At 41.3% G+C, this 19,913-nt stretch overlaps 1 protein-coding gene across 3 annotated transcripts; it reads left to right on the top strand.

Annotated features, from left to right (window-relative positions):
• Nucleotides 1-3,110: 3,110 nt before the first annotated feature.
• Nucleotides 3,111-19,900, top strand: rufy2 (RUN and FYVE domain containing 2). 3 transcript variants are annotated; one of them, XM_084001513.1, is made up of 19 exons: nt 3,111-3,839; nt 5,504-5,677; nt 5,813-5,930; nt 7,137-7,238; nt 7,345-7,468; nt 8,189-8,253; nt 8,363-8,428; nt 9,001-9,070; nt 9,367-9,468; nt 9,602-9,718; nt 9,828-9,920; nt 10,804-10,878; nt 10,992-11,089; nt 15,857-15,976; nt 16,324-16,453; nt 16,539-16,633; nt 16,903-16,951; nt 17,072-17,152; nt 17,477-19,900. In XM_084001513.1, the coding sequence occupies exons 1-19, from the start codon at nt 3,518-3,520 to the stop codon at nt 17,618-17,620; spliced, it is 2,145 nt and encodes a 714-aa protein (XP_083857639.1). In that variant the 5' UTR covers nt 3,111-3,517; the 3' UTR covers nt 17,621-19,900. The 3 variants fall into 3 exon arrangements, with proteins under 3 accessions (XP_083857639.1, XP_083857638.1, XP_083857640.1); XM_084001512.1 differs by having other exon boundaries at nt 10,804-10,884; XM_084001514.1 differs by lacking the exons at nt 15,857-15,976; nt 16,324-16,453; nt 16,539-16,633; ... (1 more) ...; nt 17,072-17,152; nt 17,477-19,900 and adding an exon at nt 13,420-15,850.
• The last annotated feature ends 13 nt before the right edge of the window (nt 19,901-19,913 follow it).

Below are 19,913 nucleotides of genomic sequence, written 5' to 3'. Positions count from 1 at the left end.
TCTGATAGCTCCTGTTCTCTTATGCTAACCAAAAGAATAATATTATATGTGGTTCAATAAAACTGTGAACATAGCACCACTCTGACTCCAGCACTGCTGCAGAATGAAAGGCTGGATACTACGATGAAACAGCATCACGCCCTTATTGGTGGAGAGAGGCTCCATTGAGAGATACTGATTGGTTGGTCTAGCAGTCAGTCACGTGGAAGGGCGTGCTCCCACAGATGGTCATATGGTACAAACATACCACCCTGGAAGTGCTGTTGTTGAGTAGTGTGTTTGTTTAGGTGTGGTTCAAAGAAGAAAGAGCGGAGACGGAGGGTTGGAGGAGAGATGGATGAAAGACGAGAGAGAAGATGAGGAACAGACTTTTGAGTCATGAAATCTGATAAATTCACTGGCTGCATGTCTCAGATTATAAAGAGACATTGCCATGGGGATACATCTTTCATCTTCTTCATTATTTTTCTTCTTTACATTAGGATGAACGCATTACATCAATTACAGCATTATTGGTGACTCTGACATGTGGCACATTGTTAATGATCGCTGGCTACAGGTAAAACATATGTCAAAGATAAAACAGGTAGCATGGTAAAAAATAAACTCAAATATCAGGGTTCATGCCAACAGGAAAACAAATACTGATAAAGTAAAGCAGCAGCCTGAATCTTGAATTCTCTGCTGACTGGACACAGCCGTCCAGAGGATTAACTGAAAGTGGTCATATGACCCTGGTCAGCCTAGAGCTATTAGAGAGAGAGAGCGCAAGTCGAGCAGAGGGAGAGAAGTACAAGTAGAGAAGCTACAAAAGACTAAAGAAAAGCAATAGTTGTAGTAATGCGGTGTAATGTAGGGTCTGTGTTGCGACAGCTCGTCTCGCTCTGTGTTGTTATTATGGATCTAACGACGTTGTACAGTCGCTGTGGTTGGAGGCCTTTACATCCATACTGTGGTGAGGTGGAGGCCCAGAAATAAGGTAAAATGAGTTCTGGTTTAAAAAGAAATTAGAAATCAGACCAGTTTTGGTGGAGATGCTACAAGATTCATTAGAGTTTAGTAGAATATGCTGGTTTATGATAGTGATCATCTGTCTCTTACAGTCTCCACTGTGTCTTATTCTCTCCCAGGTGTCCCTGTCCAGCTCAACAGTGGACCATCACAGCCTGAGGCTAAACCAAAGCAAACTGGAATCAAACTGGTGAATCTGAAATTTTAAGGAAACTTGACTGTATAACACCGGTTCAACAAGGACAAGGAGTGGGCCACTTCAGGGCTCAGGGATCTGCTTGATCTTCTAAACTCCTTTGCAACTTGGCAGTGAACAGAGGAGAGCGGCATTATCATGTACTCCCCTCAGAGTCTTCACCGCTGGGGCATCACACACAGTGAGAGCATGGAGCGGTTAGCCTACAGCCAAGGTGGGTGGATAATAACGACTAAGCTAATCTGTTTTATTGTGATAGTGTAACCTGGTTTCATAGTGTCCCTTATAACAGCTTTCCCATGGCCACTCTCTATTTTAAACTTAGATATTCACTAATGTATGTGCTTCTCTTATAGGCCCAGGGTCAATGATAATCAATGGGCAGCACCAATGATTAAAGAAAGTGTCCTGTTTATTCTATCGCTCTGCAGATTAAATGGCAAATTGATTAATTGAGAGCATTGTTGTAAGATTGATTGATAATTAAATCAATTATTTACAGCCCTGAAATTAACGTAATATGCTTGTTTCAATGAAACCTTTATCATGTTTACATAGCCCACTCAGCCTGTCTGTCTACTTCCTGCTCTTCACTGCTGCCTGTGTGGGTGTTTATTAACTCCACTGCATCTAAAGTCTTCTTAATTCTGTTTTGCATAAATAGTTTCCTCTGTGGTTTCAACATGTTACACTCTACAGCAAAGAGAGCCTTAGCCCTGACAGTGGAAATATTGAGGTTGTGGGTCCAAATTTCCACAGCAGATACCCACCAACCTAATAACCTATGAACAAGCCACCAACCAGAGCCTGAAAATGCACATCCTCTCCCCAAATGTTGTTTCAAAGCTCAGTCTTAACACTGCCAAGTATGTAACAGTTACAGATACTAAATAAAATACCAATTTTGGCCCTAGAACTGTTTAATTGTAACATGTGTAAAACAAATATATTTGAAATTCATATTTTAAACATGCTATTACAGCCATAGGTTGTTGAAAAATATTTGTTTTATTCTTAATAATCTAAAACAATTAAAACCATCATATTCAATGAACATGTTTAAAACTAATATATGTAACATGAAATTATGACACTTTGGTTTAAACTTTAAAGATTTCCCATGTAACTTGCTATTATGCCATTATGTATAGTCTTTAGTAATAGCCTTTAGTTATCTGCTTACTACTACACTATAAAGTCAAAGTCAGCTTTATTGTCATTTCTACAATATGTACAGGAGGACATATAGAGGATCGAAACTGCGTTTCTCACCAACCCTCGGACAGACAATAAACATTTAAAACAATCTACAAATTTAAAATACAAATCTAGATAGGGGCATATAAACTAAACTGGAAAGAAAAGAAAACAAAGAAAAAAGTAGAAGGCACAATAGCAGCAATACAAGTGCAAATCAATAACACTAGTGTAAGTTTTTGAATTTATTATTTTTTTCCTTTAAAAAAATAATTATGGACTGGTTAAAGTGTACAGTATGTGTGCATGTATAGTTCAGAGTTCAATGTTGATGGGGCAGAGAGGGGAGGGGAGTTTAGCTATATACCGGTAGTAGCCTACATATAAAGGCTTAATGGGTGAGTAAGCTGTTGCCGTCACGCTTTGTAAGATTATACAATTATTTATTGTAATGATTTGTTATAATCTTAGTTAGATAAATCACTATAAGCGTGTAGTGAAGTCCAAAACACACTCCCCTGAGCTGTATCGCTGTGGTGCAGCAGTTCTCTCCTCCACCGGCAGGGGGCGGTAGGTCCAAAACTCAGCAGTCACTAAAAATCATTACGTAGTGCTGCTGCCTTTGTGTGTCTTGTGAGCTGAGCCTCCCTCCCTCCCCTCCTGACAGCGCCCCTCCCTCCGGAGGGTGCAGCGGGACCATCGGGAGCCAACCCTCGGTCTGGTCTCTGGTCTGGTCCGCTCCGCTGGCTGTAAACAAATCTCCACCACACCGCAATGTACGGAGGAAAAGAGCCGTTTGTCGCGCTGTCGCCGTTACCCGGGCCAACGGTAACCATGTAGACGGCACGAGTGGCTCTGACTGCTGGTTGATTTCTGACACTGTAGCTGGACTTGTCATTGGTTCAACACGGCGGTATTATCACAGGTATTTTTTTTTTTTTTACGCTGCGGTTGTCACAATGGTCGCCGGGGTGAAGTGCACATCACAGCTAGCTCGTTGACGGTTAGCAAGCCGTGTAAAATCGGTCTGTTTTGTCGCACCTAGCCGCCGCCGCCACCACCACCGCTGCGCTATCTACGGATTTTTTTATTTTCTCCCAGCGGTACGTGAACATGACATCGGCCGCAGAGCACGACCTGGCTCTGTCTGAAGCGGACGGCAGCAAGGAGAAAGCACAGGTGTTTGGGATCCTGAGGCTGCAGGAGGACAAATCTGCTGCTGCTGCTGCTGCTGCTGGTGGAGATAAAGCTAACAGTAGCAGCACAGTGAGAGGAGGAGGAGGAGGAGGTGGAAGTGGTGGAGGAGACGGGCGATGGCAGGCTCCAATTTTTGCTTTAGCCAGAAAAGCATCCGAGACCATTTCAGGGAGCATTCACGTCCTGCCCAAAGTGTCGGAGCACAGAACCTCTCTACCAGGGGACTGGACCGTCCAAGGTTAGAGTTTGGTTTGTGCAATATGTGTGTGTGCGTTTGTGTGTGCTGATGACACCCAATGTGTGATTGTTTTAGGGACAGATGCTCACATGTGACCTCTGCCCTTTTGCTTATCAGCCTCACCTCACCACACAGAGTGACATGTTCAGGAACAATCAATCAAACAGTCAGCTGACAATGAGAGAGGGTAGCTACAGCCATGGTTTCAGCTGGGGTGGAGGATGTAACAGTGTAACATAACATTACTTGTCCATTGTCTGTGTGTGGCCAATTGATTTTTTTTATGGTGCATCCTCATCTGCCTGTGCTGCTGCTCTATTAGACTGAAACACAACTTTACTGCCTGAAGCATCACATGCTGCACTGATGCAAATGTTATAATTGGTTTGTTGTTCCTTGTGTGTTTCTGTTTGTGTGTGTGTGTGTTCTTGGTGATAATCCTGTGAAGCCAGTAAGTGTGTGTTGCAAATCTAAAGAGCTCTGTTGTGAGACTGTCAGTGTCTGCCCATCAGCTAGCATCTCTCTCTTTGTCACCCCCCCCCCCCCCCCCCCCCCACACTCGCAACTATTTTTAGTGTCATACTCCTTTCAAGTGTAAATCACAGACTGGCATTTGAAATAGGATTGAAATGATTAGCCAACTGTGATGAGTGACTCAATCCATTTTAATGTTTTATTAAACATAAACACCACCTATTACCTCATCCCAGCTATTCAAATGTGTGTATTTTGTTTGTTTTAATCATTTTAATATAATTAAAAATTAGATTTGTTTTGGATGGTGAGCCAACACATGCCACATGTTTTTTTTTTATTATAAGTTTTACATCAACATAACTCAGCTTGTATCTCATCATTCACTGGATAATTTTAATGCCCCCAATGAGATGAAATTAGTTTAAATTAAGAATTACATTAAATCTTACATTACAACATTCAGCTTCATGGTGTCAGATGCTTTAGTATAATGATTTATCATAAGGTTCACTTGAAGTATTATATAGGAGAAGTCACACAAAGAAACAGGTTGTGTGTTGCTCCAGGGCACTTAAAAGTCATGCACCTCCCAAGAAATGTGTTGACCTGTTGATTTGTCAGCTGCCTCCAGGCTGACATACAGGGCAATTAAAGCTCTTCCACATTGCTAGGAAACATTAAACATTAACCCGGACGTTCATGTGCAGAACATGTAAAAAGCCTGTCTCTGTAGGACTTTACAATCTCTGGCCCTGGAGATTCCCTATAGTCGAACCTATATGTATATGATGTCTTTATTTATTTATGACAATTCAAAAGCTATTATTGCCAAAGTTGTCGCAGCAGTATTGATGTGTTGTGTTTGCTACCACAAGGCATAATTATGTTATTATGTCATCTCAAGAGCTGCAGGCAAGACACATATTTAGAAATGTGGGAACCAAGTGTCAAATTCATTATTTGTAGACTAATTAATATCCAGGTTTAGAAGAGTGATTATACTTCCTTCACAGATTTATTATATAAATCCACAGCTGTTGATGTGCAGGGCGGATTCTGCCCTCGCTGCATTGGCTTTACATTTATTATACCTCCCTATTGTAAATATGTTTAATGAAAAAGAGTTAATAAAGTGATAATGATATTTCCATATATTTTAATGTTCATCTTTGGCTTTTTTCCTGCAGCCATGCGAGACCCCATGACCATGGAGCGAGCCAACCTCCTAAACATGGCCAAGCTGAGTATTAAAGGACTGATTGAATCGGCTCTGAGCTTCGGACGGACACTGGACTCGGACTACCCACCTCTTCAGCAGTTCTTTGTTGTCATGGAGCACTGTCTCAAACATGGTCTCAGAGGTAATGTGCAGAGAACACCTACTTTAAATGACGTGGGTGTATCTGCAACCCCCTTTCCAAACAGCAGAAGAGTGCGTGTTTGCCTTCACCACATGTGTATCTGACTCTTTTCCTCTCTCTGTGCTCTTTCTTCAGTGAAGAAGTCCTTTCTGGGCTTTAACAAGTCTCTGTGGGGTCCTCTGGAGCTGGTGGAGAAACTGTGTCCTGAAGCAGCGGAGATCTCAGCTTCTGTACGAGACTTGCCTGGACTAAAGTAAGGAAAACATTACTACACATACTACTAAACCTAACGTACTAGTGGGGAACATGAGCCACAACAACACCACATGCCCAAGTAACATGATAATGTAACCTGAGTGGGATGGAGGAAGTACCTGAGCATGGTTTACTTTCACTTCAGCTTTCCTCTACCTGCCGCCTCACTTCTCTCTTTTCCATATTTATCTTCTTCTTTTATCACGCTTTTTTTTTTACTCTGTGTAAAAACAGATATAAACAAATTTTCCAGTGATGTAAAAGTTGAAACTCTTTGATATTTTGCAGCGCTTGTGACCTTTTCTCAGTATAACCTGCTGTGGTGGTCAACATAACATCAAAAACCCCTCACCGCTGCATCCTACATTAATATTCAAGTTGTCCTCTAGTGGCTGCAGTAAGGCTCCCGCTCATTCATGCACATGATACATATTAGACTCGCTTTGTTATTCAGGTATCAGTCACAACATAGCAGAGCTTCCAGGCAGGGAATCAAGTGTGTAGCAAAATGGGGAAGAGTTGTGGTGTTTTAGACGGAGAACAGAGTCTGTTTCCTCTGGTGGTGCTGAGTCAGACCAACAGATGTGTAGCAGAGCAGCATTTTTTTCAGACTCAAAGGTTAGTGACAGGCCAGTGCACACTGCATTTCTTCTCTAAAATATCGTTACGCAACATCAACACAGTTGCAGTCATATCAGTGACAATGAGGGTGGAAGTCCTGAAAGGAATGAGCCCAGACAAGTATAGATTATATTAAACATTCAGGCAAGTGGAAAATCTCTTTTGAAAAGGTTATGGTTACAAATTGAATTTATAAATTGAAAGAATTTGAGATGGCGGCGGGCGGCTTGGTGGTGCAGTAGTTAGCGCTGTCGCCTCTCAGGAGTTTCCACGTTCTCCCTGGAAATGTGTGAGTTCTCCTCAGGTTCTCCGGCTTCCTCTCACAGTCCAAACACACACACACACTCCAGGATGAGAACGTGTCTATCAGTGTGTACCCCATTCCTCACCACATATCAGCTGGGATTGGCCCCCTATGACCCTGCACAGACAAGCGGCATAGCCGATGGATGGATGTTTTGTTATGAAATTCAGACTTTGTTACTGTCTCGCTCAGTTACAGAGAAAGGAACAACAAAGGAAAAACCTCAGACTGATTACTTGTATTGATGTGTGTTTGTGTTTGCGCCTGTGTGTTGTGCAGGACGCCTTTAGGGAGAGCCAGGGCGTGGTTGCGTCTTGCGCTCATGCAGAAACGGCTGGCTGACTATCTGCGACTCCTCATCACCAGAAAAGACCTGCTCAGGTATAACACACACACGTCACACACACAAACAAGATGTGTATCAGTAGATTTTGAGTTGTAGAATATGTATGTTATGTTTTTGAGAACACCAAATCTTCCTCCACAGTGATTTTTATGAGAATTCAGCGCTGATGCTCGAGGAGGAGGGGGCTGTGATCGTGGGCCTGCTGGTGGGCCTTAATGTCATTGACGCCAACCTGTGTGTCAAAGGCGAGGACTTAGACTCTCAGGTAAACACCTTCCTGAAACACATTACATCATTTGATTAAAATAACCCATCTTATTCTGGGTATGCTATTGCTATCTAGATTAATCCAATCTGATGATGTGGTGTGTAAACAGCTGGTTTGCATTCTTCTGTCAATTCAGATCTCACTATGATTGGATCTAATCAGCTTGTGCCACGTTAACCAGACTATATTCACGTCTTGTTACTCTACTTCCTGTTCATTGAAATGAAACTGCTCTCAGTCCGGTGTTCAAAAGCAGAAATATTTGTCTGTTTCGTCACATTATCCTGGCATTGGCAGCTGGAGAGCAGATGCTGTGGTGTCATGTTTCTACTCCATGGGTGGAGACTTTGTCCTGAGTGCAAACACGTTGTCTCGCAGTCAACCGCCCTTCACACCTGACTGCATGTGGCAGAGTTAGCTGCAGTAGTAGTAGTGAAGTCATGAGGAGGAGGAGGTGCTTGTTTAGATTAGGTCGTGTCCTGAGCATTAGGTGAGGATTTAAACCTTTGAGAGTTACTGGATCATTTTGATGCCAAATGCCTTCGGATTCTTGAAGATAAATATTTCAGTATCATCAATATTTCTTGATGTATTGATGCATGGTTATACAGATTTCTCTGTATATTTGTAGTTAACTGAAATTATTTCTCCTTAATGCATTAACATGGGTTTTGCTTGTTTCGTCTGTGTTTGTACACACACTTTTTATTTCTTAAGGTCGGGGTGATTGACTTCTCCATGTACTTGAAAAACGACATTGACGATTACAGGAGTGAAGAGAGGTATGATCCGTCATTGTCTCTCCACTTTATCTGAAACACTGGGTCTTTTTGGTTTCATACTGTAAATGTGATGCCGAGCTCTGTTTTATGTCTGTTTCCATGGCAACAGGAATAGCCAGATAGCATCCATCTTGGATCAGAAGAACTATGTAGAGGAGCTGAATCGACAACTCAAGTAAGACATTTGAGTTAAATTGAAAACAGACCTGTCCGTAGGTCTTTCTCCAGAATGGAAACAACAGTGTAACACACTATTACACTATGTTCCAGGACTTTTTAAGGTCCTAGGTTGTATTCTGTATATTCTAGTTTATGTGTACCTCACACGTTGCTTTATGTCAGATTATGATTCCTTGAATCAGAAGCAGAGGACTGAAAGTTGGACTGAATGTTAAAATAGATCCAGTCAGTTTTGCTTTGAACCAGTCTGGCGGTTTCAGACATGCAGCTCTGGCTCATCGTTTCCTTCAGTCACATTTCCTCTTTTTCCAGTTTTCCTCTTCTCACAAACTTTGTATTGTCCTCAAGTGAACTTGGATTAATCTGCTGCCCCAAAATGGATCTTGAGATTTAGTGAATCCTTACTGCTGTGAGACAGAAATCAACTTTTTCAGCAATTAGAAAGGTTATTGTAAGCAGACCTCAAAATACCTTCACTCTGAACATGTTCACATTTACATATGAATTTTGGCATGATCAAATTCATTGAGATTAAATGTAATTAATATATTTGTGTGTGTTTTCTAGCTCCACAGTCCATGGTCTTCAGGGCAGAGTTGACAATTTGGAAAAGTCCAACTCTAAACTCATAGAGGAGGTGAGACTCACACTTGAGATATTTCTGTATCAGTGCAAAGATGAAAGTCAGCACTGTAACTTTAAGTCATTGTTTTATATGAAATCTAAACTGTGTGCTTGTGTACAGAGCAAAACCTTTAACTATCCAAATTGTTTCCCACTGTGTCACACAGCTTTACGTCATAACTGAAATGCATTTGTCATGTTGAACTAGCCAGTGAAGGATCACAATATAAGTTGGATTCACCTACTCTTGCTGGCATGATTAACCATCTGACTTTGTTATTGTGTGTTTCTGCATGTATGACTGAGCAGTTAGCCATAGCCAAGAACAACATCATCAAACTACAGGAAGAAAACCAGCAGCTGAGGAGTGAGAACAGTCTCATCCTGCTGAAGGCACAACAACATTTAGAGGTACGCAGACAAACACACACACACACACACACACACACACACACTGCTGATTTAAAACTGAAAATTAGACCCAGCTTGGACAACAACCTTATAAAACTGATACATGACGCTGCTGAACTGTTGTCTTCTCCAGGTCACCCAAGGCGACGTGTCAGCAGAGAGAGACACATATAAACAGTCTAGTCAAGGTTTGGATGAGATGTACAACGAGGCCCAGAGACAGCTGAAGGAGGAGTGCCAGCTCAGACAGGTCACACTACAGCTGCTTTTTTTTATAGAAATGAGTGTGATGTACATGCTGACTGCTTAATAACATATATAAATATACAGTATATGTGTATATTTGGTTTATTTTTTAGGACGTGGAGAATGAGTTGGTGGTCCAGGTGTCAATGAAGCAAGAAATGGAGTTGGCCATGAAACTCCTGGAGAAGGATATTCATGAAAAACAGGTAATCAGACATCACTCTGTCCTTCTTGACCACTGGTTTATTTACAGAGACCAAAACAAAGGAGTTCAAAGTAACATTGTTAATGACGAGGCTTGAATCAGTAACATTTCAGACGTATTTACACACAAGCACTTTGAGATTGCTTAAATGTAAAGTGCATTATAAATAAAATGTATTATTATTTATTATTATTACAAACATTTCAAGAAGGTGATCCTAATAATGATGCTGGTGGAAGCTGATGATAACAAGTCCTTTGGGTGCACAGACTAAAAGTACAGCACCTGCCTGCACTTGCTCGCGTGGTGCAGTAACAGCGTGCAGGCTCAGGCTCTTGTGCCCATCTTTTTGGCAGCTCTGCCAGCGTTTGGCCTCTTATGACAAAAATGTGAACTCTGCAACATAAACACCACCAGCTGGCATTTGTAGCCAAGCTGTGAGAGACAGGAGCTGCCATGGTGGCTTCATTAAGGCCGCTTTACCAGGTGGATGCTGGGATCATTAAAACGATACCAACGGGTGAATGAGCTGTCAGACCTGGGGATAATGTCAGCATCGTTATCATGGGAATATTTGTGTCATATGTTGCTACATGTGTTCTGTCCTATTTTTATTTTTTTATTATAAAATATGAAAACACAATATGCGTATGTAGTGCTGATTTCCAACTTGTACACACATAATTTATCAATAAGGGGATAAATGTATAAATGAAGAAATCCGTGTGATAAATGGATAAAGATATGAATGATAGAAAAGCATGAGGTAATTTCACATTAGTCTGTGTAACTCCTGTGGGAAACCACAAGCAGTCGTGTGACAATGGCAACAGAAGAGCGCTAGGGCCACAACACGACTGAAACCTTTTGCTTTTGATTAACAGGACACACTGATCGGACTGAGACAGCAACTGGACGAAGTCAAAGCCATCAACGTAGAAATGTACCAGAAAATGCAGGTACAGGTACAGATAACACACGCAATGCACTCATCAGTTTCTCACCATGTGTCGTAGAAATGTTCTATTCATTTTCATTATACTTATGACAGCCAGTAACTCTCATTTCATAGTCGTCTGATGAGGAGATGAAGAAGAAGAATGATGTGATCAGCCGTCTGGAGGAGAAGACCAATCAGATCACTGCCACCATGAAGCAGCTGGAGCAAAGGTGAGCTTCAGCACAGTAACACTAATCAAAACAGCTAAAATGACTTTGTCCCACATGTCTCCTCATGCATCCAGCAGTCCAAACCAGACTCTCTATTACGTTTAAATCCTTGAAACACTGTATTTCTTTGATTTCCTGAAAATACTCAATGCAGTGCACCTTTGGCAAAATAAGTTTTATTACCTGGAAACCATTAAACCTGCATTGACGATAACAAAATTGTGTTTCTCAGATTAAACCACCATGTTAAAAAACAGGTTTTATCTTTCTAGTAGAATTTGATCTGATTTTATGTTTTTATGTTTTGTTTTTTTCTTATTTTCTATATTGCAGCATGTCTAGTGAGAGTCCTGTGTGGTCTAGGTTGTAGCTGTTGTAGAGGGAAACACATGTGGGGAAAAAAGGATTTTAGCTGCCTTTCCTTTGCTGGTGCTCAGGCTTTCCCCTTGGAAACAAGTTAGGAGACGGAAAACCTTGTTGCTTCCTGTCAGGCTTATTCCTGCGCTACAGTGGATAAGTATAATAATAAGTAATAAGTATTTGATCCCCTGCTGATTTTTGCCCTTATTTCACTTGACCAAATGTAAATTAATTTATAACCTTCATATGATGATATCATTTCTGGATGTTTTGTTGATATTCTGTCTCTTTCTGTTAAAATAAATTTGCCATAAAAACTAAATTACATTTCTTTGAGGGGGAGCAAACTTACAAAATCAGCAGGGGATCAAATACTTATTGGCTTTTACTTACATTGCAAAGAGAGATGTGATTGTCAAGTGTCTTTCGTGATCTATTTAGTCACTTGATGAACAATAGTCGCAGTCCTTGTTGTGAACTAACAAATTTGAGGTGATGGCAGCCCAAGTGGATTCAGAAACTGTTCAGACACTTTTGATAAGTTTGCAGACATTTCTAGAATCATTTTTTCCTTTTTTTTGTCATCATGGGTAAGAGCGTAGATTTGTCAGATCTATCAAATTGTCAGTTTTATTCATTTGTTCAACAGAATACTTCTTTATTCAATACAATAATGCGCAAGTAGTAAAGCGATCTGAATACAAAGATACAAAGGTTTGCATTTACCCTGCAGATTAAGTTTTTATCGATTCTATGAAAAAAATAGCACAAATTAGGTTGAAGTCTCTCTTCCGGCGCAGGCCTTTGCAGGGTGTCACCTCCACCTACATCATAACATTGTTAAGATTTAATATATTTCAGTGCACTAAAATATTAACCTTCAGGGAACAAGCAGACATGCTGTTTCATGCAGCACTGAGTGAAGCTCTTATTTCGGCCGTCACCTACTAACTTCAAGATGAGATATGTCAGGATTTGCTCAACAGTTTCCTTGTGGGAATCCCTGCAGTCCTTAATTCACCATGTCAGTGAAGACACTGCAGATAGTTTCATGCATGCTCAGTTCTCCCAGTCGGTGTGTAAGTGCTCCATATCTGCATCAGTCGTCCTAAGATCTGCTGGTTCATCGATCGCCTATGATCCCTCCTCACCCCATCGTCTCCCAGTCAATTCAGTCCATCCCTCCCCTCCCCAGTCCCATTGGTTTGAATCTTTCCCATCCTATTTGTGATTGGCTTTGTATGTTTGTTGCTGCTCTACAGGTTTGAGTAGGCTGCTAGGATACAGACCCTGGTTACACTTGCTATTTTCAATGTGGGTTTTGTGCTGTTGTGGCTGAAAAGTCTAATGAAGAAGTGAAAAACCGCTCTGATCAGAGTTGCTGTTTAAAACCAGATTAATAAACTCCCCTCTCAAAAGTTGAAGGTGCCATTGAGGTTAGAGAGATCAAACCGTGGATGGCTACTGTTGTGAGGGAAGAGCTTTCTCTCCAGGCTTAAATCTCATGTGGACTGTAAAGCTCTGTGCACATTTCACCAGTTTTTGCCTGCTGTAGTTGTATTCATTTATCCGACCACATTACCTTCCTCTGCAATCTCCTCCCCACCTCTAATCATCACTCATACACTTACTGTGAAAGGAAATACTGCATATCCAGACTGGAGAAATCTGATCACAGAGTGTATCTGGCAGCGTGAAATCAGATTTTGATGTTTTAATGCCTTTCATTTACACTTCCTGCTGTGCTTGTGATGTTGAAAGTCACTTAAAGTGTTTAGTGTAACCGGGGCCAAGTAGAATACTGATGTATTGACATCCTTTCTTCCTTCCTTCCTTTCTTTCCTCCTTCTTTCCTCCCTGTGCGTCTCTTTTATACCATCCATCCAATCATCCGTCCATTTTGCTCCCTTTGAAACCTCCATGTTTTGCTTATTTTCCTGATTTTTTTTTATCCCTGCTCCTCTGTGCAGTGATAAGGACCTACTAAGTCAGACCAGAACGCTTGCTATGTCATTTGTTAAGTGTGCCAGCACAGACACGGAGCACCAGTACAAGCTAGTCAAGGACATCTCCTTCTGAGGACAGACATATGCACATATATGTACACACATGCAGACACACGATTGCTTATGAATGAATGAACAAATGGACTCAACTTAAAGGAACATTCCTGTTTTTTTGCACATAATATTCAGATGGTTTAATGGCCTGAGTGCAGGCACAGAATCAGGTGAAACTGGAACGCATCGTTTTGGTAATTTAGTTACCGAGACTAGATCATCATCAGCAGAGTGCTGGGATTCCTGCAGACCACCACAACATGTTTCACGGTCTTCAATGAAATTGCATTCGCACAGCTTTAACAGTCGAGTTTGTGCTAAATGAGGATTCATCCTGTCAGTCTCGCACTTAGCATCATCGAAAGCTGTGTTGAGCCGGTCAGAGAACTGTCTGAATATTACCTCAGTTAAACTTTTAATAGGAACTGAAAGAAAAAAAAGATTTTAAATTAACCACACTACTTTATCTATTCACTCACATGCTCAGGCATGCACACACACACCGACATACACATGCTACACATTCTTCCTGTCTCTGGTAGTCAGTTTATATGCAGTATCACTGACAGTAAGAAAAACTGACTGTTTGGGCTCTGAATTGTAATTAACAAGTCGCCACATTGAGTTAGAATGAGTACAGTGAGCTGTGCCACTCATGTCACAACTTCTAAGTGGTTTTATCTGGTGATCGTTGGAGCCGCTGCTTGACAGAGATGAGTCACTGTAGTGTTTTACAGAAGGGACTGCACAAAAGTTACTGGGGAGAGGTGGTTTACACACGCTGTCTTTGTGCTGGCACAGAGCAGAACACATTGCTGCATGGGTGAACTGGTCTCCTGCTTTTAGGAACTTCCTTCCTCCCGAAGAATCTTTGTCCAGTCCCTCAGTGGCGTCCTCCTTATTGCGTTTGTGCTTTGCTGTCTGTCAGATGGGGGCATTTTTGCTTTTAACCTTACTGCAGCCGACACTGTTAAGCTTGAAGTGAGAAACCCATCATACAACCTAGATAAGATGTTTCTACAGCTGCCTGCATTTCATCACAGTCAGTCGGTGGTGTCGGCTACAGATGAGAGTTCAGACAGGAGTGTTGCCACCTCTGCTTTTAATTTGTTGCCAGTTTGCCAGCTCTGCATGTATTGCACCTCCTGGCCTGCTTCTGACCGGCTGTGATGACCCTCGCTGTGCCTGAAATCTGTCCCTCATCCACTCACTCAGTCACTACTTTCTAGATAATATACATTGAATAGTTTACTCAATGGTGAAACAGTAAATTGAGATTTTGGGCGCTCAAAAACCACAAGTTTGTGTCATATCTTGTGTATCACATTATAAGATTATAGAAAAAACAAATATTCAGGCAGTACATAGAGGATTCGTTCTATATATTTGAACAGAGGGTGTATTAGTGCACTGTACCTTTTTTGAAAAAGGAAGTGATTTCAGACACAGCTCGTCTGTTTCTTGCTCCTTGTCCTCCTGAATATTCACCTGCGCTGAAAATTGTACGGTTCAGTCAAGTGTTGTAGATGTAAAAAGCTCAGTGGGACCAGCAGCTTCAGCAAAATTCATGTGCTTTGTTTCTGCAGAACAGACAGCTAAGCCCAGTGTAAAGACTTGTAGTTCCACAGCTGTAAAACCTCTGGAGCTTCTGTCAAGGGACCCTGAATGTGTTGTTGTGTCTCGTATTGGCATATTTATTGACCTAAGTGATGAATCAGGAAGTAGTCATTCTACCTATTCTAACTCTATGTTCATAGTACTGTAACTCCTCTGGGTTTGTAGAAGAATTAAAACTCGGTACCGCTGTTGAAAAAAACTCACAACTACTGTCTTTTACCACCGTGACAAATAAAGTTAGATGTTTTGAACGTGGTGTGGTTGAGTTCTTGGCCTTGTTAAGAATGGATTTCTGTTTCATAATGGTGTTGTAAACGACAACACAGTGATGCTGTGCTCCCGTTCCCTCTGTCTGAGTGCTTTAATTCAGTCAGTTATTCTCTTTGTTTCTTGTCAGTTAAGTTACTTTAAAAAGCAGTTGTTTTATCGTGTGTCTTTATTTTGGGCTCGTCATCCCTTTGTCTTCTTTACTGAGCTCTGTTTTGTTCACCTCGTGTCCCTGCACTCTAGTGAAAATTGCAATGCCGTCCCTCTTCATTCACCCTCAGCCATACCTCCTTCATCCTACCCCTTAGTACTTAAACCTTAGTTCTTAACCTCCCTCCTCGCCCGTTGTTGTCCTTCCCATGTTCCTCTGTTCTTTTCTGCCTCATCCTACACCCCCCACCACCCCCACCCCCAGTTTTTTCTCTCCATGGTCCTGAGTTTGTCCCTGGTTATAATGGTGCAGATTACAGGAGGCAGAGAGGCACCGCACCTCGGCCGAGGAGGGAACCAGACGCTTCAAGTTGGACTTTGCCAACAAGGCCGACAGTCTGCAGCGGCAGATCGAACACAGAGAGAGACAACTGTAAGAGAAACACCTCCAAAGACAGACTGACTATCAGCCTCACACACACAACACTTAATCTAGAGAACCAGTACAGCATGGTAAAAGAGCTGGTCATGTTAATGCTCTTCTCTTTAGTACTCGAAATTGTTGTGGCCTGAAGTCATGAAATAATTAAAACAGTTAAAAACATATCAGAAGTTGTTTACTTGATTGCTCAGGCGACTTCCCCCTCACACAGCTCTTTTTGTTGATTGTGAATTTAAAAAGCAAGACAAACATTTGAATGCAAATATAAATTAGTGTGCTCTAACATGATCTATTACTCTCCTGTTCTCCCGTTGCGTTTGTTTGTGTTGCTCCTGTAGCCAGCAGCTGGAGACGGACCTGAAGATTGAAAGGGAGTGGAGGCACACGTTACAAAACGACCTGGACAGAGAGAGGGAGACGGTATCTCAGCTCAGCACAGAGGCGCTGCAGATCAATGGACTAAAGAAGGTAAGAAGGGAGAGAGGGGGAAACACACTGTACATGACATTAGACCTGATGTGATTCATGTCCTGTCTTGCTTTAATGTTTTTAGGAGTTCCATCGTCTCCAGGACGAAAACATTCAGCTGAAGACGATTTGTGAAGACCAAGAACAAGCCCTCGAGGAACTGGGCTCCAAACTCAGCGAGTATGTTTAAATTAATTATCATTGTGCTGTTTTTACAGACAGTTATGAAGCTGGTAGTTAGACATGTATGTCCAAGGTAGGAGTATTACAAATGTAAATTGTTATGTATTCTTTGTTAAAAAAAACAAAATGTATATTATACTATGATTAAAGTCTTTACTTTGTTTTTGCACATTTTAGTTCATTTACAACATATCACATATATTTTACATTCACCAACTTGCTGTTTTTTCTAATTCCTGTACTGTCCCATTTTATTTTGATATCAGATCCAAAATGAAGATTGAAGATATCAAAGAAGCCAACAAAGCTCTTCAGGTAAAGCAGCAACCAAATAAAGAGATGAAAATATTAAAAGAAACTGTAGCTGCACCTTGGTCACGTGTCAGTATCAGTGAGTGTTGATTTTCTGTGATTTTCTGTGTGGTGTTGTTTCAGGGGGGTCAGGTTTGGTTGAAGGACAAAGACGCTAGCCACTGCAAGCTTTGTGAGAAGGAGTTTTCCATCTCAAGACGAAAGGTCAGTTTTACAGATCTGTATGTCCACTTTAAAAATCCACAGTCTCTACATATCTAAATGTCATGTGAATGTGAACAGTTGGGCAGTTTTTCCTTATTTACTTGGAAAAATAACATGTTAAAGAGCATACGGTAATTAATTAATGGTTATTAATTGTCATTAATGTGACTGTTTGAGCACCACTTACCTGGGATTAGGGTGCATTTTGGGAAGTGGGAGGAAGCATTTAAGAACAGAAAGATTAAAGAAAACAGACAATGGTGTCATTTGCTTCTGTAATCCAAACACAAACCACTAATGTTTGCGTCCTGTGTCCGTCTCCAGCACCACTGCAGGAACTGTGGGGAGATTTTCTGTAACAGTTGCTCGGACAATGAGCTTCCTCTGCCCGCCTCACCAAAACCAGTCAGGGTCTGCGACACCTGCCACGCCCTCCTCCTCCAGCGCTGCTCGTCCAATCCAACGTGAGCGAGTCCCACACATCCGTCGGGACTGCCTCAAAGTGTTAAGAGACTACACTCGTAAAAGCCCTCCCCCTCAGTCCTGTGTAAGACACATTCCCTAATCTATCTTTGCTGCTAGGAACGGACCACGTGCATGAACATGAAGGCCACTTGATCAGTCTGATTAAAGAAGGTTGAAGAAGGAAGGATCTCACAGAGCCAATCACCTCACAGTCGTTTATACGTCAGGTCCGCCTTTGTTTGACATCACTACTTTGTCTGCACACAACCTGCTGTGCACAACATCCAATCAGTCCACTATACAGGACAACATTTATTACTTGATAACAGATGAGTGGGAGTCCTTGGTCCACTTTAGTGTCATAAACAATCATGTCATGTGTACAAATGCGCACTGGCCTGTCTCAGATAAAAAAAAAACATTTCCCCCCCAAATTTTCCTAAATTCAGTATATGCCCAACACAACACAACAAAGCTAAAACTTAATAAAGGAAACATTGTGCCTGGTGGTCACATTCAAAAAAGGAACAGACTAACTGAAAGTGAAACTGCACTGCCTGTGATTCACACTGCTGCAGATCAATGCAGATGTTTTTCTTAGCCAAACCAACAGTGTTGTGTTATAACAGTGTATGCATCACGCCTCAAACTGTGTACTTTAAGTGTATAGCCAAACAGATGTGCGTATATCATTTCTACAAACGGTATAGTGGCCTTGTTACAGTTCAGTCTGACTCTGAAGTGGAGTGACACAGACTGTAAGGCAACATTAGCACAGGCACAAAAGAGATGAACTCAACAGGTTCAATACAACTGTATAAACTGACAAACTGGACATATTCTGTTTAGTTTAGATCAGAAATGTGCCACACAGGGAAATATGTCTCAGTTTTTTGTTCATATTTGAGGTACAGTTGTTCCACAGAAGCAAGATGAATATATTTTGTATGGGTCATCATCAAAGGTCTCGGTACATAAAATCCTGCAGGTCAGATCTCTACCTTCAAACTATGAACTGTGCAATGCAGCATGTATCTGCAAACTAATTCAGTCATTACTCCAAACAGGTTTAGCTCTGCTGACACCCGACCTACACTAGTTCCTCATGAAACTTTCAAAGGAACTGAAATTTGTTTGTCTTCTTCTTTTCCTTTAAGGCGGTGTTGGTGCTATTTGTGCCTGTGTGAATGCAACAAATATCCCAAACTAGGGCTTCTCACGGTGCCAAATGAACCCTGTATTTCTACAGAGAGGATTTCTGTACAGAGAAAAGCAGCCTAAAATAATGGCCCGAGATATTTCAAAGTAGCAACACTAGCTTATACTAGCCAAGCAAGCAGTCTAGATTAAAGGCACATTTCACTGTTTGAGACACTAAGGCAGCAGATGCTGCCGAAAGGACCAAGAGAAGCAACAGAAAACATCATTAAATCAAAGTCAGTGTCAAACTGACTCTTGTTGGTGATACAACATGACCACTTCACTGGCTAGTCAGCGGTTGTTCAGAATAGACTTGAGTGTTACACGCTGCTGACAACACATCCACTTGTTTGTAAGGCAGAATGTTTAAACACTTTCTGATACTATATTTCATGTAATATAGATTAATTTGAAAGTATTTATATTAGATTTTGTGTTTTATGAATATCGATTTTTTTTTTTTTTTTTTACTTTCTGAAGTCCAGGGAACTTGTTGGAGCTTTCCCTGTTAATTAGAAATTAGGGGAAATCTGTGCAGATGATGATGCTGAGAAAGAACCACATTTTCCTGCTGCCCCAAAACTGAGAGGGAAGGCATGAAAATTTGAAGCGTTTTTAATTTTTTTTTTTTAAATCAAGATCGAAAGATTGAGTCGTGGTGTTTGTATTGTCAAACTAATGCTAAAGATCATGCTCTTCATTGATGGAGATGACAATAGCAAGTTCTACTGCACATTCTGGTTTTGTACTTGTATACAATGTTTACAACCTGTGATTTTTTTAAGAACTGGAAGAATTCATTCCCATGGAGACAAAGCAGGACTAAGTTGATTTCAAGATGTGTTTCCCCCCCAAAATATTTACAAAATATCACAGACCTATTAATCATTAAGCACTACAGGCAAATGTTTCTGCACCCAGGCCTGAAACACTGTCCAGTGTCGCTCTTACAAATCTCCCAGGTTTCAGTGGGACTTGTGCGGCGTTGATACAGTTTGTTTATACATCATGTTGATAATCACTGTGGCCCTTTAGCTTACTAAATCCTGCCAGTTTAATATCAGCTCTATTGCCAACAGTATGTTGCCTTCACTGT

This window comes from Trachurus trachurus, assembly GCF_905171665.1.
Source record: "Trachurus trachurus genome assembly, chromosome: 3".
Lineage (NCBI taxonomy): Eukaryota > Metazoa > Chordata > Actinopteri > Carangiformes > Carangidae > Trachurus > Trachurus trachurus.
Note: the sequence above shows the minus strand (reverse complement) of the source record. Positions and strands in the feature narration are given on the sequence as shown.

What these genes read in the sequence shown, in the direction of transcription:
- rufy2 (XM_084001512.1), top strand. Translation starts at nt 3,518, where the DNA reads ATGACATCGGCCGCAGAGCACGACCTGGCTCTGTCTGAAGCGGACGGC. An exon ending in AGGGGACTGGACCGTCCAAG is followed by an intron (nt 3,840 to 5,503) that starts GTTAGAGTTTGG and finishes TTTTTCCTGCAG; the next exon opens with CCATGCGAGACCCCATGACC. An exon ending in TCTCAAACATGGTCTCAGAG is followed by an intron (nt 5,678 to 5,812) that starts GTAATGTGCAGA and finishes CTCTTTCTTCAG; the next exon opens with TGAAGAAGTCCTTTCTGGGC.